We start from the raw sequence: 22,451 nt of genomic DNA on the forward strand, positions 1-22,451 counted from the left end.
GCGTTGCCAAGGCGTCGGGAGTCGAGGCTCGCAAAAACAATTGATGAAACAGGGAATGGCGTGAAGAGTGTCCAAGAACCTGCCCTTTACTGAAATTCAGGGTCTTCCAAGGACGAGTTGTGTGTCTCCCTTCAGAATTACAGAAGTGATTTTCTCTTTTGAACAAAACATTATTTTCTTTCTATTTCTTAGTTCTTTTGGGTGACTCACTAGACTAGAGCCATGGGTCTTGGTTTGGCTTCAGAACAGACAGTACACGCCTAGGAAACTGGTGGTAATAACGGTAGCCATTTTGTTTCAAAAGTTAAATCAAACTATGATCTGTCCTTATGTTAAACAGGAGGTCCCGGGGTTATCAGTACTAATGGTCGAGAGCACGGCTTGCTTTTCCATTTTTGATGGATTTCTCTGTTTATTTGTTCGTTTAAATTGTTTTGCTCGTTGTCATCACAAAGCAATTTGTTCAGGCTTTGTAGTTCGTTCAACTTCCTTTCTGTCCAACGATTGATTGAACTTCATACCTTAATGTTTTAATCTTGGAACCAACATTTTCCGGGAATATTTCTAAAGAATACTGGTTGTTCATCCAACTTTTAACAAACAATAATATTTTGTACCAATAGTTTATCCTCTGGTTGTTTCTCAATGGGTAAAGAAAACAGATTTTGACATCTAAAATAATAGATAAGTGTCACACCATCTTACTTTATGGCTTATAAACTTAAAACAAAAATTGCAACACAATACTAGCTGGACAGCTTTAGACTATGTTTTTAGATGGAATGCCTATCAGAACTGATGAAAGTTGGTAAATACCCTACATAAAGTATACATCAGACATTAGGTGTCCATAGCTCTCTGAACTCCATACATTTTCATAGCTAAGGGATCATAGATACAAACTGGGTCAGTACTTTGCAGACCTCAGCAGAATAGGATCCACCTCATGAGATCTACAGTACATACAGTAGAACCAGACTGACTGAACATATTGAAGTGAATTATTTACAACCCCATTAAAACAAAGTAAGACGGATAGATGGAATAGTCATCATATGGATAAAACATATTTAAGGTGAAATAGAGCATTCTTATGACGGAGCAGAGTCTATATATAACTCATCAGCATCCAATGTACCAGGAATTAACAGGACAACAGACGGAATGCCTATCAGAACTGATGAACGTTGGTAAATAAATGTACCAGGAATTCACAGGACAACAGATGGAATGCCTATCAGAACTGATGAACGTTGGTAAATAAATGTACCAGGAATTCACAGGACAACAGATGGAATGCCTATCAGAACTGATGAACGTTGGTAAATAAATGTACCAGGAATTCACAGGACAACAGATGGAATGCCTATCAGAACTGATGAACGTTGGTAAATAAATGTACCAGGAATTCACAGGACAACAGATGGAATGCCTATCAGAACTGATGAACGTTGGTAAATAAATGTACCAGGAATTCACAAGACAACAGACGGAATGCCTATCAGAACTGATGAACGTTGGTAAATACATGTACCAGGAATTCACAGGACAACAGATGGAATGCCTATCAGAACTCATGAACGTTGGTAAATACATGTACCAGGAATTCACAAGACAACAGATGGAATGCCTATCAGAACGGATGAACATGGGTAAATAAATTTACCAGGAATTCACAGGACAACAGATGGAATGCCTATCAGAACTGATGAACGTTGGTAAATACATGTACCAGGAATTCGCAGGACAACAGACGGAATGCCTATCAGAACTGATGAACGTTGGTAAATACATGTACCAGGAATTCACAGGACAACAGACGGAATGCCTATCAGAACTGATGAACGTTGGTAAATACATGTACCAGGAAATCACAGGACAACAGACGGAATGCCTATCAGAACTGATGAACGTTGGTAAATACATGTACCAGGAATTCACAGGACAACAGACGGAATGCCTATCAGAACTGATGAACGTTGGTAAATACATGTACCAGGAATTCACAAGACAACAGATTGAATTCTCATGCATTCTAGAACCATTTGGAATTCTCCTGTCGCCACGGTAATGAGCTGTTGTTGATTCTACGGAACCTACGGAACAGTGCAGAATTCCATCACGCACTATAGCCTACGCAGCGCTAAACAGAACATGGAATAACGACGTGTTCTTTTCCTCTAGTACATCTCATTCATTCCTTCTATTCATACACCTGTACATACTAACGAGGTGAGAATACCAGTCTGGAATACCAGACCGCTAAGAACAATTACACTGCATGCCTGCCTGATGTCTACACTTTCCTCCCTTTGTCAGTGTAGTCCTCCACCACACCGCACACACAGAACGGACCCAGGCCTGCTTCCTGAACGCTGGAGTTAGGGCTGTTTCTAATTATAGCTCAGAGAGGAGCGAGATTGAGGCACACACACACACAGTATACACACACATACACTAGGCTATGCACACACACAGTACACACACACTACTATAACTACAAGCATAGAATTTACGGTCCCAGGGCCGATGCTTCCCCTGAACCCAGCAGGCCAGGGAGCTGTTCACCGTTCACTTTCTCTGGTTGTAAATCTGACAGGCTTGGTCTGGTGGCTGCATGGTGCACCACATGTTACTGATGCTACTGCATCATGTCAGACGCAGGACAGTAGTCATGTGAGGTGTACTCATCAACCATCCACAACATCAGGTAAGTAGTGAGGGGAACGTGTTACAAACCAACAATGCTATCAAAGGCGTAAGACACTTGCATTGAATGCACTTGTTGCTGCACACATACATTTTTCTTCATGGTGAAACAAGTGGATTACTTCCTGTACCACATGAGGTCACTTTACTGGTGTCACACACAACCCATTTAAAAGTACCACACATTACTGACAATACAAATGCACCTGGTAACACGTTAAGGTGTCCAGGTCACTTTGTCAAAGTACACCACTAAACACAGAGCTACTCCTTCAGCTTAGAGTGTGTGGTGTTGTGTAGACTAGACCTCCTGCAAAGTGTTTCTGAGTAGAGAACATCATCACCTCCCTGTAGACATCAACAGCTAAGCTAGCACGGCTGTAACACATTACCAAGCCGTTAAAGTGTCACAGAGAGGCCAGTGCCTGATGATTGAGTTATTACTTCACATTAACACATTGACTTACCGTGCCACTGCCTTTAGGCCTATAATGCAGTCACAGTTCTGTGTTCATGTGTGGTACTTTAAAATTGGTTGTGTGTGATTTGGGCGAATCCTTCTCTAAATACGTAAGTGGTATGCTAAAATGGATAGGGGGAGACATTTTAAAAGTAGTTGTTATATCTTAGTTAATATGTAGAGCCAAGCTTAGCTAGCACGTTTCATCAATCTCTACAAAATGAACATGTAAATGTACTCATTAACCATCCACAACATCAGGTAAGTAGTGAGGGGAACGTGTTACAAACCAACAATGCTATCAAAGGCGTAAGACGCTTGCAGATTGATGGAGATTACAAAGGTAATTTCCTTTTGTCATTTGGGTAAAAGTCTGTCCTCCGGAAAACCGATAAGTGGTAGAGTGGTCGAGGAGAGTCTTCATTTGTTAGTAGGCGAACAGAAGAGTGTCCTCCCCTCCTCAATAGCCACCTTTCATTGAGGATAGTCGTGTATCCTACCCTCCTCAATAGCCACCTTTCATTGAGGATAGTCGTGTATCCTACCCTCCTCAATAGCCACCTTTCATCGAGGATAGTCGTGTATCCTACCCGAGTCCTTCACAGAAGAGTTTTAGAAATCTGCCACACCTCCTTTGTAGCAGTTGTTTTCTCGAAGGAGGAAAGCATTCAAACATAAAAGACGATATGCTACTTATCCTTCTATTTATATCATGTCTTGCACAAACTAGCTACATTAGTTGTATTACTTTACACATTTATTTTGGGATTCCACTCCTGTAAACGTCATTTGCCTGATGAGGCGTGAGTGGTGAGGAGTCTCATTTCATAAAAGCTTATTACACGTTCCCTCTCCTCAATTACCTTTGACCTTTTTCAATAGGAGGAGAGAGAGGAAGGAGGAGAGAGGATGCAGGAGTTGAGAAAATCCAATTAAGAAAAGGCAACTGTATGCAGAATCAAACATGATCTTCTTCCATTAGAGAAACAAACTTCCTGTTTACGGAGGTCGTATGAAAAGTAAATGTATCAAATCAAATCCAGCTTTAGTAATACAGCACATTCCAGACATGGATGCAACGCAATGCGCTTCACAAAAAAAAATATATATTTTTTTTTACTACACAACAAACACTAGAGGATAAAAAAAACAGAAGAATAACGGTAAAAACTGAAAGACTAAAAAGCACCCTAAGGAATAGCAAAGATAAAAAGGTGTTTTTTTATGATCTATTTGAAATATGTCCAATGTTTCGGCCCCCCTCAGGTTCTCAGGCATGCTATTCCAGAGGCTGGGGGCATAGTAACTAAAGGCTGACTCTCCATGCCTCTTGGTCCTAGGCTTTGGGATAGTTAAAAGGCCAGTGCCAGAGGACCTGAGGGACCTTCTGTGTACATAACTTAAAATCATTTCTGACGTGTATTGGGGTGCACAATCGTGGATTGATTTAAAAACCAATAGAAGAATCTTAAAACGTATTATAAAACTCAAAGGCAGCCAGTGCAGAGACTTTTAACCAGTGTAATGTGTACTCTCCATCTGGTCTTGGTCAGTACCTGTGCTGCAACATTCTGTATGTTTTGCAGTTGACCAATGGCTTTCTTGAGTAGACCAGACAGGAGAGCATTACAGTAGTCAAGCCTGCTTGTAATAAAAGCATGGATGAGTCCCTCTGTATCAGCCGGAGATAGAAACGTCTGTTTTGGTCACATTCCTAATTCAAAATTGAGTTCAGAATCGGAAATGTTTTTTACCAGGTGTTTTATCTTTATTGCCCGTGAATTAAAATGTGCGGCCAGATTCTCTCTCTGTGCTTTGGCTCCATTAATAAGTACCTCGGTCTTGTCTTGATTTAGCTGGAGGAAGTTGTGAGCCATCCAAGTATTTAAATCACTAATACAGTCTAATCATTTATCTATGGAGCTAAAAACCTCTGGTGACACAGAAATGTAAAGTTGTGTGTAGTCTGTGTAGCAGTGAAAATCAATGCTGTGCTTTCTGATGACGCTGCCTAGGAGTAACATATATAAACTGAACAGTGCCAGACCAAAAATCAAACCTTGTGGAACTCCACATGTGAAATCATGTTCACTAAGGTCACAAAAGGAAGAATACTGCTTATAAAAAGCTGCCAATAGGGGGAGACAAACACCCGACGTTAAATCGGAATCAGAATGAATAGTGATACAACAACTGTAGTCGAGAGAATATTGTCAACAAGATTTAGGGTGAACAGTCACCTTCAAAAGACTCAATTCTGTTATTGTTGATGATGTTGTCCGTAAATACACATTTAATCACCGAAGCCCATCTGAATTCAAACAAAGACCTAATACATCAGTGGGTTATTTTATTGTGTGTGGAAGTGTTTTCACTGCAGCCATGCAGAAAACAAGAGGAAATCCTAGGCAAACAGGAAGGTTTCTTTTTTGTGTAATAAAGACAAATTATTGTTCCGAAAACAATCAGGGTCTTTTAGAGTGAACAATACAGGGATAGACAAAATACCTGCACGACTAAGTTGGAATCTTGGAGTCCTACATAGTGGGACAATTGATCAACGATGATCAACAATGACATCACAAGTCCCACAAGGGAGTCATAGGCTCGGTGTGCATCCCAAATTGCATCCTATTGCCTACATAGGGCTTTGGTCAAAGGTAGTGCACTAAGGACCTTGGTCAAAACTAGTGCACTACATAGGGAATAGGGTGCCATTTCATTTGGCACTCAGCCTCAGTTTAGCTTTGAGGAAGTGATACAAGACCATGTTGGGACTTAGAACCACAGCTGCCATTTTGATTGATGTCCCTATAGGGAGAGGAACTAGTAGTCAGACACACTTGTGGCTATGAGTCTACTCTCAAATAATGTCACACATCTTCCTACATACTGTTCATATTGTTTCATTGTCTCTAACGAGTATCACAGCCTCTAAAGGAGACTAAAATATTCATAAACACAGGAAAATGCATTCAATATGAAATAGCTTGGGCCGGTCCGGCAGGAGTCGAGGTCAATGTAATATTGTTAATCACAGGAAGCTCGTCCCTCCTAATAACAATGACAAAACAAACACGAGAGGGTGGACATCGCTGAAGTGAGAGGGAGCAACAAGTAAAAGTGGGACTTTCCCCCTATACAGTACAGGGAAGGGAATCAAGGGTCCTTTTCAAGGGCCCTCAAAGACATGTAAAGGCCCCTTGGAGGTGCCAGAGGATGTCCCAAATGGCACCCTGCCTATTCCCTCTATAACACATTATCTTGTACAGGGCCCTGTGTGGCAGGTAGCCTAGCAGTTAAGAGTGTTGGGCCGGTAACTGAAACGTCGTTGGTTTGAATCCCTGAGCCGACTAGGTGAAAACAAACTCCAGATGTTCCCTTGAGCAAGGCACTTAACCCTAATTGTGCCTGTAAGTCGCTCTGGATAAGAGTGTCTGCTAAATGTAGGCAATAGGGTGTTATTTGGGAATGCAGACAGAGTCATTTTCAATATCAAGCTGTTTTCTTCTAAAGGAAAAAGAACGGATCATTTGGGCAAGCAGATAGGTGAATTCCAAGATTTTAGCTTTGTAATGTGGGTGTATTTGGCTGTATAATATAATACTCAATCCCCAATCTGATATCCCAGATGTGTGCTTAGATATGATTTATTTGTAATGCTTTATTCATGGTATTTTCAGTGTAATGTACAGATTCAGAATAATATAATAACATTAGACATGATGTATTGATTCACCAAATGTAAACCTATAGGGGGAATAGAGAATATACCGTATAGAGGATATATTTAACATGACGCCCTGTAAACTATACATTTACATTTACATTTACATTTAAGTCATTTAGCAGACGCTCTTATCCAGAGCGACTTACAAATTGGTGCATTCACATTTCCTGTGCATTGTCCCTCATCCCAGCAAAATAATCATATTTGTGTCTCTGTATCCACAGGGCATGTTTGGATAAGCCAACATAACATACAGAGTGATGTAACACATCATTAAGTAATGCTGAGCAGCTATAAAGACCTGAACCTGGTTTCATTGAAGGATGAATTGTCTACATCAGGCTTACAGATAATTGTGCAAGTGGCCAGTTAACATGTACAAAAATGCCTTTCTTTAGGTTGCAGGTACACGTCTAGTCAGACAGTAGACAGACTAATATCCTTGACTATACTGACCTCTACTGGGTAGTCAGACAGTAGACAGACTAATATCCTTGACTATATTGACCTCTACTGGGTAGCCAGACAGTAGACAGACTAATATCCTTGACTATACTGACCTCTACTGGGTAGCCAGACAGTAGACAGACTAATATCCTTGACTATACTGACCTCTACTGGGTAGTCAGACAGTAGACAGACTAATATCCTTGACTATACTCACCTCTACTGGGTAGCCAGACAGTAGACAGACTAATATCCTTGACTATACTGACCTCTACTGGGTAGTCAGACAGTAGACAGACTAATATCCTTGACTATATTGACCTCTACTGGGTAGCCAGACAGTAGACAGACTAATATCCTTGACTATACTGACCTCTACTGGGTAGTCAGACAGTAGACAGACTAATATCCTTGACTATACTCACCTCTACTGGGTAGTCAGACAGTAGACAGACTAATATCCTTGACTATACTGACCTCTACTGGGTAGTCAGACAGTAGACAGACTAATATCCTTGACTATACTGACCTCTACTGGGTAGTCAGACAGTAGACAGACTGACTAATATCCTTGACTATACTGACCTCTACTGGGTAGTCAGACAGTAGACAGACTAATATCCTTGACTATATTGACCTCTACTGGGTAGCCAGACAGTAGACAGACTAATATCCTTGACTATACTGACCTCTACTGGGTAGTCAGACAGTAGACAGACTAATATCCTTGACTATACTGACCTCTACTGGGTAGTCAGACAGTAGACAGACTAATATCCTTGACTATACTGACCTCTACTGGGTAGTCAGACAGTAGACAGACTAATATCCTCGACTATACTGACCTCTACTGGGTAGTCAGACAGTAGACAGACTAATATCCTTGACTATATTGACCTCTACTGGGTAGCCAGACAGTAGACAGACTAATATCCTTGACTATACTGACCTCTACTGGGTAGCCAGACAGTAGACAGACTAATATCCTTGACTATACTGACCTCTACTGGGTAGTCAGACAGTAGACAGACTAATATCCTTGACTATACTGACCTCTACTGGGTAGTCAGACAGTAGACAGACTAATATCCTTGACTATACTGACCTCTACTGGGTAGTCAGACAGTAGACTGACTAATATCCTTGACTATACTGACCTATACTGGGTAGTCAGACAGTAGACAGACTAATATCCTTGACTATACTGACCTCTACTGGGTAGTCAGACAGTAGACAGACTAATATCCTTGACTATACTGACCTCTACTGGGTAGTCAGACAGTAGACAGACTAATATCCTTGACTATATTGACCTCTACTGGGTAGTCAGACAGTAGACAGACTGACTAATATCCTTGATTATACTGACCTCTACTGGGTAGTCAGACAGTAGACTGACTAATATCCTTGACTATACTGACCTCTACTGGGTAGTCAGACAGTAGACTGACTAATATCCTTGACTATACTGACCTCTACTGGGTAGTCAGACAGTAGACAGACTAATATCCTTGACTATACTGACCTCTACTGGGTAGTCAGACAGTAGACAGACTAATATCCTTGACTATACTGACCTCTACTGGGTAGCCAGACAGTAGATGGAATGGAGACAGTTCTCTATTCAATCAAAATTGTCAAATTAATAAATCAATAATGTAGTTTTAAACTGAAGGGTTAACCTTGATCTCAGTTAGAGTATTTTTAAAGGAAACTCGATGCCATCTAGAGTTTACCAAGAAGCCTTAACCTCCCCACTTTACCATTCACATTGTTAATTCTACATAAAAGTTGGTGGTTGAGGATTTCCCTCTAGTGGTGCGGGAGCTGTGCTTTGGCAAAGTGGGTGGGGTTATATCCTTCCTGTTTGGCCCTGTCCGGGGGTTTCTTCGGATGGGGCCACAGTGTCTCCTGACCGCTCCTGTCTCAGCCTCCAGTATTTATGCTGCAGTAGTTTATGTGTCGGGGGGCTAGGGTCAGTTGGTTACCTGGAGTACTTCTCCTGTCTTATCCAGTGTCCTGTGTGAATTTAAGTATGCTCTCTCTAATTCTCTCGTTCTCTCTTTCTCTCTGAGAACCTGAGCCCTAGGACCATACGTCAGGACTACCGGGCATGATGACACCTTGCTGTCCCCAGTCCGCCTGGCCTTGCTGCTATTCCAGTTTCAACTGTTCTGCCTGCGGTTACGGAACCCCTACCTGTCCCAGACCTGCTGTTTTCAACTCTTAATGATCGGCTATGAAAAGCCAACTGAGATTTATTCCTGATTATTATTTGACCATGCTTGTCATTTATGAACATTTTGAAAATCTTGGCTCTCTCTAATTTTCTCCTTCTCTCTTTCTTTCTCTCGGAGGACCTGAGCCCTAGGACCATACGTCGGGACTACCGGCCGTGGTGACTCCTTGCTGTCCCCAGTCCGCCTGGCCTTGCTGCTATTCCAGTTTCAACTGTTCTGCCTGCGGTTATGGAACCCCTACCTGTCCCAGACCTGCTGTTTTCAACTCTTAATGATCGGCTATGAAAAGCCAACTGAGATTTATTCCTGATTATTATTTGACCATGCTTGTCATTTATGAACATTTTGAAAATCTTGGCTCTCTCTAATTTTCTCCTTCTCTCTTTCTTTCTCTCGGAGGACCTGGGCCCTAGGACCATACGTCGGGACTACCGGCCGTGGTGACTCCTTGCTGTCCCCAGTCCGCCTGGCCTTGCTGCTATTCCAGTTTCAGCTGTTCTGCCTGCGGTTATGGAACCGCCACCTGTCCCAGACCTGTTGTTTTTCAACTCTTGATGATCGGCTATGAAAAGCCAACTGAAAATTATTCATGATTATTATTTGACCATGTTTGTCACTTATGAACATTTTTGAACATCTTGGCATAGTTCTGTTATAATCTCCACCCGGCACAGCCAGAAGAGGACTGGCCACCCCTCATAGCCTGGTTCCTCTCTAGGTTTCTTCCTAGGTTTTGGCCTTTCTAGGGAGTTTTTCCTAGCCACCGTGCTTCTACACCTGCATTACTAGCTGTTTGGGGTTTTAGGCTGGGTGTCTGTACAGCACTTCGAGATATTAGCTGATGTACGAAGGGCTATATAAAATAAAATTGATTGATTGATTGATTGATAAAAGTGCTAATATCTTATATACCTCTAAACACCATCTTTTCAATCTAAAAAAATCTATAAGAACACTTCTAACGATTAATCAATGAACAACTCTCACCAATAAAATCTAACATACAACGCTACTCATTCATTACGCAGTCATCTGAAATTAATGTAAAAATGACCATTGTAAGAACTGAGGTCATTTACAGCATATCGACTAATGAGTAGTCCTGAAACAGAACTCTGGGGAACCCCTGGCTGCTATTTAAGATTTGACACAGACATTGCAACTTTCTGACTGATTCTCACTACCTGTTGCCCCAACATACCACACTGGCTGAATAAACCCCCTGGTTGCAGTCATTCAGCTTACCCACTGCTCTGAGGCGTCTGCATAGTCCCACATTTTTATTTTTGAAATAAAAATAGCCCAGGGCCTATGCAGCTGCTCTGCAGGCATGTCTGGATGAAACACCCCCCAATGTTTCAAGGTGGTTTCAGAAATGTTTACATGTTCTGCTGTTAGCGAGGTTATCCCATGTCCTCAACAATACACCATTAGCCTCTCATTTAGGCTTGGAATGATCATCAGTGTTATGCATGGGAATGCTGACCTCAGACACCTGATCTGACCTGATTCTGTAAATTAAGGTTCTCCCCACTTCTCGCGGGGTGCGTGCCCGTGTGCTCTTGGGCATGGATTTTATAGGTGTGGTCGCTTCATTCAGCAAAGCTACAGTACAAGCTTCACGTGCATATATCTACGTGCGTGCGCTTGGGTCCGACCTTTTGTAACATGATACCTCGCAAGTCCATACATTTCTTGACTCACAAATAGCAACATGAAAGTTTAGTTTTCATTTACATGACCTTGTTTTGTGCTTGCCAGTAGGCTGTAGGTTACTCCGCTAGCAGCTTGCTATAGCTGGCTAGACACAGCAAGCAAGCTAGCCTTTTAGCTTCCCACATCTACCCCATGTTAAATAATACGATTTATAAATAATATGCCCATGGCATATTACTCACCATTGTAACCTACAACATTAGGCGCGGTTGTCTAAGTCACTGCATCTCAGTGCAAGAGGCGTCACTGCAGTACCTGGTTCGAATCCAGGCTGCATCAAATCCGGCCGTGATTGGGAGTCCCATAGGGCTGCGCACAATTAGCCCAGCGTCGCCGGGGTAGGCCGTCATTGTAAATAAGAACTCGTCATTGTAAACAACTGACTTGCCTAGTAATGTTTTTTTAAACAACACGTTTCTTTAGTTGATACCTTTAGTTTTCAAGGTGCACAAGACACCAGTCTGATTTGTGCTTGTCTCAGTGGACTATTCATTTGCAGAGGCTGTGGGAATGACAGTCCATCACTCTCTAAGACATATGCTAATGAAATTGCATATGGTTATTTTATGTAAGAACAATGGTGCAACTAGGGTTGTAAAATTACTGAAACTTTCAATAAATTCCCTGGTTTTCTGAAATCCTGGAAATTGCTGCATTTTCCTAGACCGCCATGTGTACAACAGCAAAGTTAACAAGCATATTGTTGTTGAGAACAATGCAGCGGAGGCACTAGCAGAGTGAGAAGAGAAAACAGTCCTTGCCTTAATTGTCTAAGAAAAGTGAAGAGAGAGGAAACCAACTTAATTAGGTCTGTAATCAATAACCTAACTGTTAAATGTGCCTGGCTTTATAAATCATCCATAGGATATACACTACATGACCAAAAGTATGTGGACACCTGCTCATTGAACATCTGATTCCAAAATCATGGGCATTAATATGGAGTTGGACCCCCTTTTCTGCTGTAACAGCCTCCACACTTCTGGGAAGGCTTTCCTCTAGATGTTGGAACATTGCTGCAGGGACTTGCTTCCATTCAGCCACAAAAGCATTAGTGAGGTCGGGGACTGATGTTGGGCGATTAGACCTGGCTTGCAGTCAGCGTTCCAAAGGTGTTCAATGGGGTTGAGGTCAGGGCTCTGTGCAGGTCAGTCAAGTTCTACCACACTGATCTCGACAAACCATTTATGTGTGGACCTCGCTTTGTGCACGGGGGCATTGTCATGCTGAAACAGGAAAGGGCCTTCCCCAAACTGTTGCCACAAAGTTGTAAGCCCAGAATCGTCTAGAATGTCATTGTATGCTGTAGTGTTAAGATTTCCCTTCACTAGCACGAACCATGAAGAACTGACTTGTTGGAAAGGTGGCATCATATGACTGTGCCACGTTGAAATGCGCTGAGCTTTTCGCCTTTCTGCTGTGAATGTTTGTCTATGGAGATTCCATGGCTGTGTGCTCGATTTTATACACCTGTCAGCAATGCGTGTGGCTGAAACCACTCATTTGATAAGATAGATAGATTGTTTGTTGTTGTGTGTTGTTGTTTGTGTCGCACTGCTTTGCTTTATCTTGGCCAGGTCGCAGTTGTAAATGAGAACCTGTTCTCAACTAGCTTACCAGGTTAAATAAAGGTGAAAAAATAGATAGCTAGATGACAGATCCTGCTTCTGTTGTCTGTCTGAGAGTTTGTTTAATATCCTACTGATTGCGTGAGCGATAAGCCTCATGCAACATGTTGGATAAAGCAATTTCACAATTTTGTCTGTTTTTAATCTTTGCTATGCTGTAACAAATGCTTCACAATGTTTTTCGTTAGAACAGATTTTCAGGTATTATAATTTATTTATTTTTTTACACTTTTCCAAACAGTCAGAAATGTTATGATCTAAAAGCACCTGTTTGTTACACATAATACGCTGCGAACGCAACTCCTGTACCCTGATTTTTCTTGATCTCCTTATTGTTATTATTACTATTATGATCATCATTATAATAAGTAATGTCATTATCATTAGTACACTTAGTATAGTAGCCTTGTATAACCACCATCGAGCTGTAGGCCTAAGAGCGCGTCCTGTTTAGCTGACTTAATACCGTAACTTAGGCTTTTGCATCACGTAAAGAGAGCAAGTGTTGAGGGGATGTTTTTCCAAAACAAATGAGGGATTTCGGTAACATTCATAACTTTTCAAGTAAGGAACTAGAAATGTGTGTAATTATGTTGCAGCTTCAGCACCACGGACAGCACGATAAACACTGTTGCTGCGTTATCTATGGTCCCTGGTCGCTGCAGCAGGGAGGAGAGAGACAACATGTACCAATCACATAGGCACTACTAGCTGTCACCACAAGTCCGAGCCAGGCCCAAATCAATTGCTGTCGGCTCCCTCGAGTCGTTTTTGTGTCTTAATTATTTAATCAATGAGTGTGCTTAAAGTATCAGACAATCTCAGTGCATATAGTTGATTTTATTAAAACATATCGGTTGTTTTATATATGGAAAAATACACGTTTTGAAATTTGATTGGTCGAAACAAGAGACAACTCTCCGACAATATTTGTTGGGGTCGGGGACAGCCTTGTAGGCTTACCCAGTATTGAAGGCTGGACTTGACAATCTCCAAATGTCATTAAACTTGTTGGTGTTTTTTAACATATGTCTCTTTCCATTCATCAAATGGCCGCTGCACAGTTTGGATTGACTGATTTTAGTTAAATCAGATTTAAAAAGTACTTATACTGTAGGCCTATGTAACTTCATATAGCCACCCAGAAGAAAGGCACACGGACACCCACACTTCAGGTCGACTTGGTTTATAACTGCAGGAAAAGATATCAAACAGTGATGACAGGCATTGACAGAACGGTCACAGCCACACGTTCACTGGTTAGGTAGGACACAATATATCTTTCAGATAGGAGCAACAGTAATGATACAGGGCCTAAATACAGAGGACAAGTACAACAGTGGAGGCTGGTGAGGGGAGGACGGCTCATAATAACAGATGGAATGGAATAATGGAATGGCATCAAACACGGCCGTCTTATTCCCTGTCCTCGAGCTGACGGAATAACTCAAGAGTTTCCCCTTTTCAATCCGCATAGAATAAAAATGGTTTTATGGTAAATTAACAAAGATGTAAACAACTATTTCACTGCTGCTGTATTCAACCTTTTCTGGCCCATGGTGTTGCATGTGAATGTTTATCCTTTTAAGCTTGGAAAAGAGACCCTTAAACCCAGACTTGGAGCTTACAACCAATCCACTGAATAGCAGGCTAGTGATTGCTTTGCAACACTGATTCCTTCCAAACCACTCATTGTAAAAAAAACACACAAAAAAACGATTTCCAACTTGTTGTGTAATGTTTATATCCAATGGCCGATAAGCACTGATACGTTTTATCTATAATTTTACTTCATATGACAAGGATTGAAAAGGATTTGCCAGTAGATTTTCACCTTGATTCATGATGACTGCTTGTCTAGCTTGCTAGCTAAGATTTTGAAACTATGACATTGACATGATCAGTCCAATCAAAGCTACGGTAGATATACCGTGATTTGACAATTTTATCTGTGGCCAATGACCTGGACCTTGGGCACTTCTAATGTAAGTCTATGGCAGCACCGAAGGGGCTTGAATTTTCGAGCACTCCCCGTAAATTTTGCGGTGACAGTGTCCCCATGAGTGACAGAACACTAAGCCAATCACGCCGCAACTAGAGAACATTTTTACATTTTTACATTTTTAGTCATTTAGCAGACGCTCTTATCCAGAGCGACTTACAGTAGAGTGCATACATTTTATTACATTTTTTTTTACATACAAGGATATCCCTACCGGCCAAACCCTCCCTACCGGCCAAACCCTCCCTAACCCGGACGACGCTATGCCAATTGTGCGTCGCCCCACGGATCTCCCGGTTGCGGCCGGCTGCGACAGAGCCTGGGCGCGAACCCAGCCCAGCCTGGGCGCGAACCCAGAGACTCTGGTGGCGCAGCTAGCACTGCGATGCAGTGCCCTAGAACATTACCAACCCCTACTCTCTGTATTTTCCTCTGGCTGCCCCACCACCACAAAACACATGCATTTTGGAGCTGCCTTAAGAAAGCAAAAAAGAGACCATGTTTGTATGCAGACTTATTAACTCAATTATTTATTTATTTTTACATTGTTTGCAAACTGATATGTGACACGTATTAATGCCAAAATAACATGCAAAACAGGCAACAACAACAAACAAACAAAACCATTTAATTTCTTTTGCTAAACGGGTAGGGTTTAAAACAAGAGGGGCTCTTCCCCCCCCTGCCCTGAATGACAGGTCACCACTGTGAAATAGGCTTGAAATACATTAACGGCAACATACATATATACATAGGCACATTCTCTAAAGACTTTTGGATTTATGAACCAGTTTTCAAAAGACACCATTGTGTTATAAAGTTTTAAGGCGCTGCATCTCAGTGCAAGAGGCGTCATTGCAGTCCCTGGTTCAAATCCAGGCTGCATCACATCCGGCCATGATTGGGAGACCCATAGATAGGGCAGCAAGCAATTGGCCCAGCGTCGTCCGGGTTTGGCTGGGGTAGGCCGTCATTGTAAATAAGAATTTGTTCTTAACTGACTTGCCTGGTTAAATAAAGGTTAAATCAAAAAAAAAAAAAAATCTAAAAATGTACACGAACCTGCTCTCATAATATCTCTCTCAGACTGAAGAACAGGCAGACCAACTTTCCAAATAGGGGAGAAGCACTCAAAACCCACAAGTTGTTCTTTAAAGGAAAAGAACAAAAAAAGGCAAGTCTGAAGACCTTTCGTATTGCCAACCTTACTACAATGGCAGTAAATATTTTTATGAATTCATCAACACATAATGAAAGGAAACGTACTAATTTCCATTGTGGTCCTTAATTCCATAAATACATACATTTACATCGATAGATACACATTACAGAGATAAATATGTAATGCACATACAAATAACTTGAGGTTGAATTCCCATGTACCGAATAAAAAATACAAGCTAAATGGGTTTCCATTGCATTTTCAACTCCAGGCCCACTGATGGTTTTGTCACAAAAAATGTTGCGCATAGCGAATGTGCCCACTCTGGTATAGACCCACAACTGATCCAAATCAAATTCAGTTTTGTTTTTCCGACGTTATTCAAATGACATTTTCACGCAGCCTAGAGTAGAATTTTGAACTCACTTGAAAACAATAATGCAATTATTCATTGCATTGTTGTTCTGTAGGCTAGTCTAGGTAGGTAATTATATTGTCCCAAAACAAGATCAATAGGGGTGCTTTTTGAGCCATCTCATGTCTCCAGAAATGTTTGTAGGATGGGAGAAAAGTTATAGTAAAACCGGCAAATAGCGAATTTAAACCAGGGGGGAATGCATTACCCTCCCCTGTGCCCAATGAAAACCCAGAGCATAAAAAAAACAAGTTTGACAATCCTCCCCTATTTTGGACCACCCCTCCCCCAGTAAAATGCCATCTGTCCCTTACTTCTCAGCCAAAATACCTTGAAAAAAAACTCTGAGGCTCTATTTCTTTCTTATTTCTTTTTCTTTCTTCTTCTTCTTTCTTTACCTTTCTATTTAGCTCTTCTTTCAACAACCTCGTTTCCTTTTCATATCTCTCGTTAATACGTTTAATTGCTTCCTCCAGTTTCCGTTTATTCTGTGTAAACATTTCCATAATAAAATTACACCACCAAATTAAGATAACAATGATGATTGTTAAAACAATTAAAACAATGCATGTCAGTTTAAACTTCATGTCTGAATATGAGATATCCTCTGCCGATTTTTCAACAGCCTTCAATGCCAGATCATTTAGCTCCTTTCTCTTTTTCTCCTCCTCCTCTCTGATCTCTCTTTCTGCTTCATCCCTCTTTTTCTTCTCCTCCTCTCTAATCTCTCTTTCTGCTGCCTCCCTCTTTTTCTTCTCCTCCTCTCTAATCTCTCTTTCTGCTGCCTCCCTCTTTTTCTTCTCCTCCTCTCTAATCTCTCTTTCCGCTGCCTCCCTCTTTTTCTTCTCTTCCTCTCTAATCTCTCTTTCTGCTGCCTCCCTCTTCTTCTTCTCCTCCTCTTTGATCTCTCTTTCCGCTGCCTCCCTCTTTTTCTTCTCCTCCTCTCTAATCTCTCTTTCTGCTGTCTCCCTCTTTTTCTCCTCCTTCTCTCTAATCTCTCTTTCTGCTGCCTCCCTCTTCTTCTTCTCCTCTCTAATCTCTCTTTCTGCTGCCTCCCTCTTTTTCTTCTCCTCCTCTCCAATCTCTCTTTCTGCTGCCTCCCTCTTATCCTTCTCCTCCTCTCTAATCTCTCTTTCCGCTGCCTTCCTCTTTTTCTTCTCCTCCTCTCTAATCTCTCTTTCTGCTGCCTCCCTCTTTTTCTTCTCCTCCTCTCTAATCTCTCTTTCTGCTGCCTCCCTCTTATCCTTCTCCTCCTCTCTAATCTCTCTTTCCGCTGCCTTCCTCTTTTTCTTCTCCTCCTCTCTAATCTCTCTTTCTGCTGCCTCCCTCTTTTTCTTCTCCTCCTCTCTAATCTCTCTTTCTGCTGCCTCCCTCTTTTTCTCCTCCTCCTCTCTAATCTCTCTTTCTGCTGCCTTCCTCTTTTTCTTCTCCTCCTCTCTAATCTCTCTTTCTGCTGCCTCCCTCTTTTTCTCCTCCTCCTCTCTAATCTCTCTTTCTGCTGCCTTCCTCTTTTTCTTCTCCTCCTCTCTAATCTCTCTTTCTGCTGCCTCCCTCTTTTTCTCCTCCTCCTCTCGAATCTCTCTTTCTGCTGCCTTCCTCTTTTTCTTCTCCTCCTCTCTAATATCTCTTTCTGCTGCCTTCCTCTTTTTCTCCTCCTCCTCTCTAATCTCGCTTTCTGCTGCCTCCCTCTTTTTCTCCTCCTCCTCTCTAATCTCTCTTTCTGCTGCCTCCCTCTTTTTCGTCTCCTCCTTTCTAATCTCTATTTCTGCTGCCTCCCTCTTTTTCTTCTCCTCCACTCTAATCTCTCTTTCTGCTGCCTCCCTCTTTTTCTTCTCCTCCTCTCTAATATCTCTTTCTGCTGCCTCCCTCCTGTTCTTCTCCTCCTCTCTTATCTCTATTTCTGCTGCCTCCCTCTTTTTCTTCTCTTCCTCTCTAATCTCTCTTTCCACTGCCTCCCTCTTTTTCTTCTCCTCCTCTCCAATCTTTCTTTCTGCTGCCTCCCTATTTTTCTTCTCCTCCTCTCTAATCTCTCTTTCTGCTGCCTCCCTCTTTTTCTTCTCCTCCTCTCTAATCTCTCTTTCTGCTGCCTCCCTCTTTTTCTTCTCCTCCTCTCTTATCTCTATTTCTGCTTCCTCCCTCTTTTTCTTCTCCTCCTCTCTAATCTCTCGTTCCACTGCCTCCCTCTTCTTCTCCTCCTCCTCTCTAACATCTCTTTCTGCTGCCTCCCTCTTCTTCTCCTCCTCCTCCTCTCTAATCTCTCTTTCTGCTGCCTCCCTCTTCTTCTCCTCCTCCTCTCTAACATCTCTTTCTGCTGCCTCCCTCTTCTTCTCCTCCTCCTCCTCTCTAATCTCTCTTTCTGCTGCCTCCCTCTTTTTCTTCTCCTCCTCTCTAATCTCTCTTTCCACTGCCTCCCTCTTCTTATCCTCCTCCTCTCTAATCTCTCTTTCTGCTGCCTCCCTCTTCTCCTCCTCCCTATTCTCCCGTTCTGCTGCCTCCCTATTTTTCTCCTCCTCTCTAAACTCCCTTTCTGTTGCCTCCCTATTTTTCTCCTCCTCTCTAAACTCCCTTTCTGTTGCCTCCCTCTTCTTCTTCTCCTTCTCTCTAACCTCTCTTTCTGCTGCCTCCCTCTTCTTCTTCTCCTCCTCTCTAATCTCTCTTTCCGCTGCCTCCCTCTTTTTCTCCTCCTCCTCTCTAATCTCTATTTCTGCTGCCTCCCTCTTTTTCTTCTCCTCCTCTCTAATCTCTCTTTCTGCTGCCTCCCTCTTTTTCTTCTCTCCAATCTCTCTTTCTGCTGCCTCCCTCTTTTTCTTCTCCTCCTCTCTAATCTCTCTTTCTGCTGCCTCCCTCTTTTTCTCCTCCTCCTCTCTAATCTCTCTTTCTGCTACCTCACTCTTTTTCTTCTCCTCCTCTCTTATCTCTATTTCTGCTGCCTCCCTCTTTTTCTTCTCCTCCTCTCTAATCTCTCTTTCCACTGCCTCCCTCTTCTTCTCCTCCTCCTCTCTAACCTCTCTTTCTGCTGCCTCCCTCTTCTTCTCCTTATCCTCCTCTATAATCTCTCTTTCTGCTGCCTCGCTCTTCTCCTCCTCCCTAATCTCCCTTTCTGCTGCCTCCCTATTTTTCTCCTCCACCCTAACCTCTCTTTCTGCTGCCTCCCTCTTCTTCTCCTCCTCTCTAATCTCCCTTTCTGTTGCCTCCCTCTTCTTCTTCTCTCTGATCTCTCTTTCTGCTGCCTCCCTCTTTTTCTCCTCCTCCTCTCTAATCTCCCTTTCTGCTGCCTCCCTCTTTTTCTTCTCCTCCTCTCTAATCTCTCTTTCTGCTGCCTCCCTCTTTTTCTTCTCCTCCTCTCTACTCTCTCTTTCTGATGCCTCCCTCTTTTTCTTCTCCTCCTCTCTAACCTCTCTTTCTGCTGCCTCCATCTTTTTCCCCTCCTCTTGTATTATCTGAGCCCTCTCCCTCTTCCTGATGTCCTCTTCCCTAACTCTTTCCTGTGTCAGCAAGTCTGCCTCATGATGATAACCCCTATACTCATTCAGTAATTCTTCTATCTTCTCTAGCAGCTCTGTGACCTGAGTGTTGTCATTCTTGTCCTTGTTGTTAAAGACATGGTATCTGTCCCCACAACTGTTAATGACTTGTAGTAGATGGCTGCTGCCCTTTATAAACATCTCTACTGGTTTCCCCTCTAGCTGGTCTACCCCAGTGAACAGAACGATCGTGTACTTTAAAGCCTCCTCTCCAAAATGTTCCTGGATCCATTGTACTGACTTTCTGTCCTCATCTGTGAGTTCCCCCAGCCTGATCACCAACAGGAAGGCATGAGGTGTGGTGTTAATGCATTCAGCAGTTTTAACCATAACTTCATCAGGTTGCAAGAACGTGCCCAAGATACCTGGGGTGTCAATCACAGTTATTCTATTCTGGCCGATAACAACATTGTGTTTCTCACACTGTGTGGTCACAGCCACTGGAGAAGCCTCTGCTCGAAACGCCTCTCTCCCCAGGATGGTGTTTCCTGTTGAACTCTTCCCTGATCCAGTCATACCCAGCAGAACAATCCTCATGTCAAGCCTCACCTTACCTGCAGACACACAGGACATGTAATGAGTAAATGTTATAGAATATATGGAAACACACTCCCCAGAACAAAACATTGGAAATGCAGTTGTGACTATACACACCCTCCACTGTGGGACTCATATGATACCAAAGTCCTCCCAGACCCAGAAGTATAAGTATGACGATCCAGAGAAGGCCTAAGGTTTTTTTCCGTAAGCCAACCTGAGGAAATCAGAGTAAGTCATGTATGTTACTAAATTGATACAGTTACTTTACAATCCTAAATCAACTAGAACACAAAGAAGAATCTAACTGGGAAAGAATGAATCCCTCTACCTGAGTCAAAGTCCTTTCTATTTCAACATGGCCGTGCTCATCAGTGTCATCCACTAACGTGTGTTTCTTTAGTCCTGGGGCCTTGTAGTGGTCTCTACCATGGTCCTCACAGTACGCAGCCTTACAAACCGTGCAGAACTTGACAGCTTTGTGAATGCGCCCCACACATATGTCACACTTCCGTCTGGTAAATTTCACGTGACAGAATACAATAGAACAGCAAAACATTATTGTCCACACAAACATTACATTTTTTTTACTCCTGAACTAATTTAAGCATGATAACCAAAGGGGTGAATACTTATCTCACCAATGTACTTCAGTATTTTCTATAATTATTTTGTTTATAAATATTGTGTATATCAGTGACAAAAAAATCCTTATTAAATCAATTTTAGTTCCAAGTTGTAACACAAGAAAATGTGAAAAAGTCCAAGGGGGTGAATTATTATGACCATACCTTTGATGTGTAACACCAGATCCTTGTGAATCCATCTCACTGTCATCTGAACTACCCACTGAGGAGTTTGGCTCCAGGCTCCTAGCAACGAGAGAGAGATTGTTTTAGGTTACCAATCTTGTATATCTAATCTGATCACTCACTGACCTCTTGCAGTCACAGTAGACACTTTCCCTGATATGGCAAGTCTCTGTTACAGCCCGTTTACTTACTTCATACAATTTATTTGAACTCTGAGCGTGGGCGAACGACTGCCCCCTCTCAATGAGGATTTCAAGTTCAAGGCCAACCGAGCTACTGCAGGCAATGTTTTCAGAAATCAGGATCCCCATTAAGCACTTTTCAGACACCCATCAGAATATCGGGGAGTACCCTACCGGCACAGAGTACCCCACTAGAGGTCGACCGATTAATCGGAATGGCCGATTTCAAGTTTTCATAACAATCGGAAATCGTTATTTTCGGGCGCCGATTTGCCAATTATTATTTTTTTATTTTTTTTATTTTTTTACACCTTAATTTAATCTTTATTTAACTAGGCAAGTCAGTTAAGAACACATTCTTATTTTCAATGACGGCCTAGGAACATTCTGCCTCGTTCAGGGGCAGAACGACAGATTTTTAACCTTGTCAGCTCGGGGGAACCAATCTTGCAAACTGACAGTTAACTAGTCCAATGCTCTAACACCTGATTACATTGCACTCCACGAGGAGCCTACCTGTTACGCGAATGCAGTAAGCTAAGGTAAGTTGCTAGCTAGCATTAAACTTATCTTATAAAAAACAATCAATCAATGACTGTCATTGCTCCAATGTGTACTTAACCATAAACATCAATGCCTTTCTTAAAATCAATACACAAGTATATATTTTTAAACCTGCATATTAGCTAAAAGAAATCCAGGTTAGCAGGCAATATTAACCAGGTGAAATTGTGTAATTTCTCTTGCGTTCATTGCACGCAGAGTCAGGGTATATGCAACAGTTTGGGCCGCCTGGCTCTTTGCGAACTAATTTGCCAGAATTTTACGTAATTATGACATAACATTGAAGGTTGTGCAATGTAACAGGAATATTTAGACTCATTGAT

General features: G+C 42.1%; 1 protein-coding gene across 1 annotated transcript in view; it reads right to left on the bottom strand.

The window, feature by feature from the left end:
- Positions 1-22,451, bottom strand: part of LOC129851575 (GTPase IMAP family member 7-like) — a 44,262-nt gene that overhangs the window by 13,593 nt on the left and 8,218 nt on the right. Inside the window, exons 2-5 of the mRNA XM_055918184.1 lie at positions 21,362-21,442; positions 20,902-21,085; positions 20,688-20,787; positions 19,905-20,587 (exon numbers count right to left, since the gene is read on the bottom strand). Coding sequence (XP_055774159.1) covers positions 19,905-20,587; positions 20,688-20,787; positions 20,902-21,085; positions 21,362-21,442 — 1,048 coding nt within the window. The remainder of the gene's footprint in view (positions 1-19,904; positions 20,588-20,687; positions 20,788-20,901; positions 21,086-21,361; positions 21,443-22,451) is intronic.

This window comes from Salvelinus fontinalis, chromosome 3 (genome assembly GCF_029448725.1).
Source record: "Salvelinus fontinalis isolate EN_2023a chromosome 3, ASM2944872v1, whole genome shotgun sequence".
In the NCBI taxonomy this organism is placed as follows: domain Eukaryota; kingdom Metazoa; phylum Chordata; class Actinopteri; order Salmoniformes; family Salmonidae; genus Salvelinus; species Salvelinus fontinalis.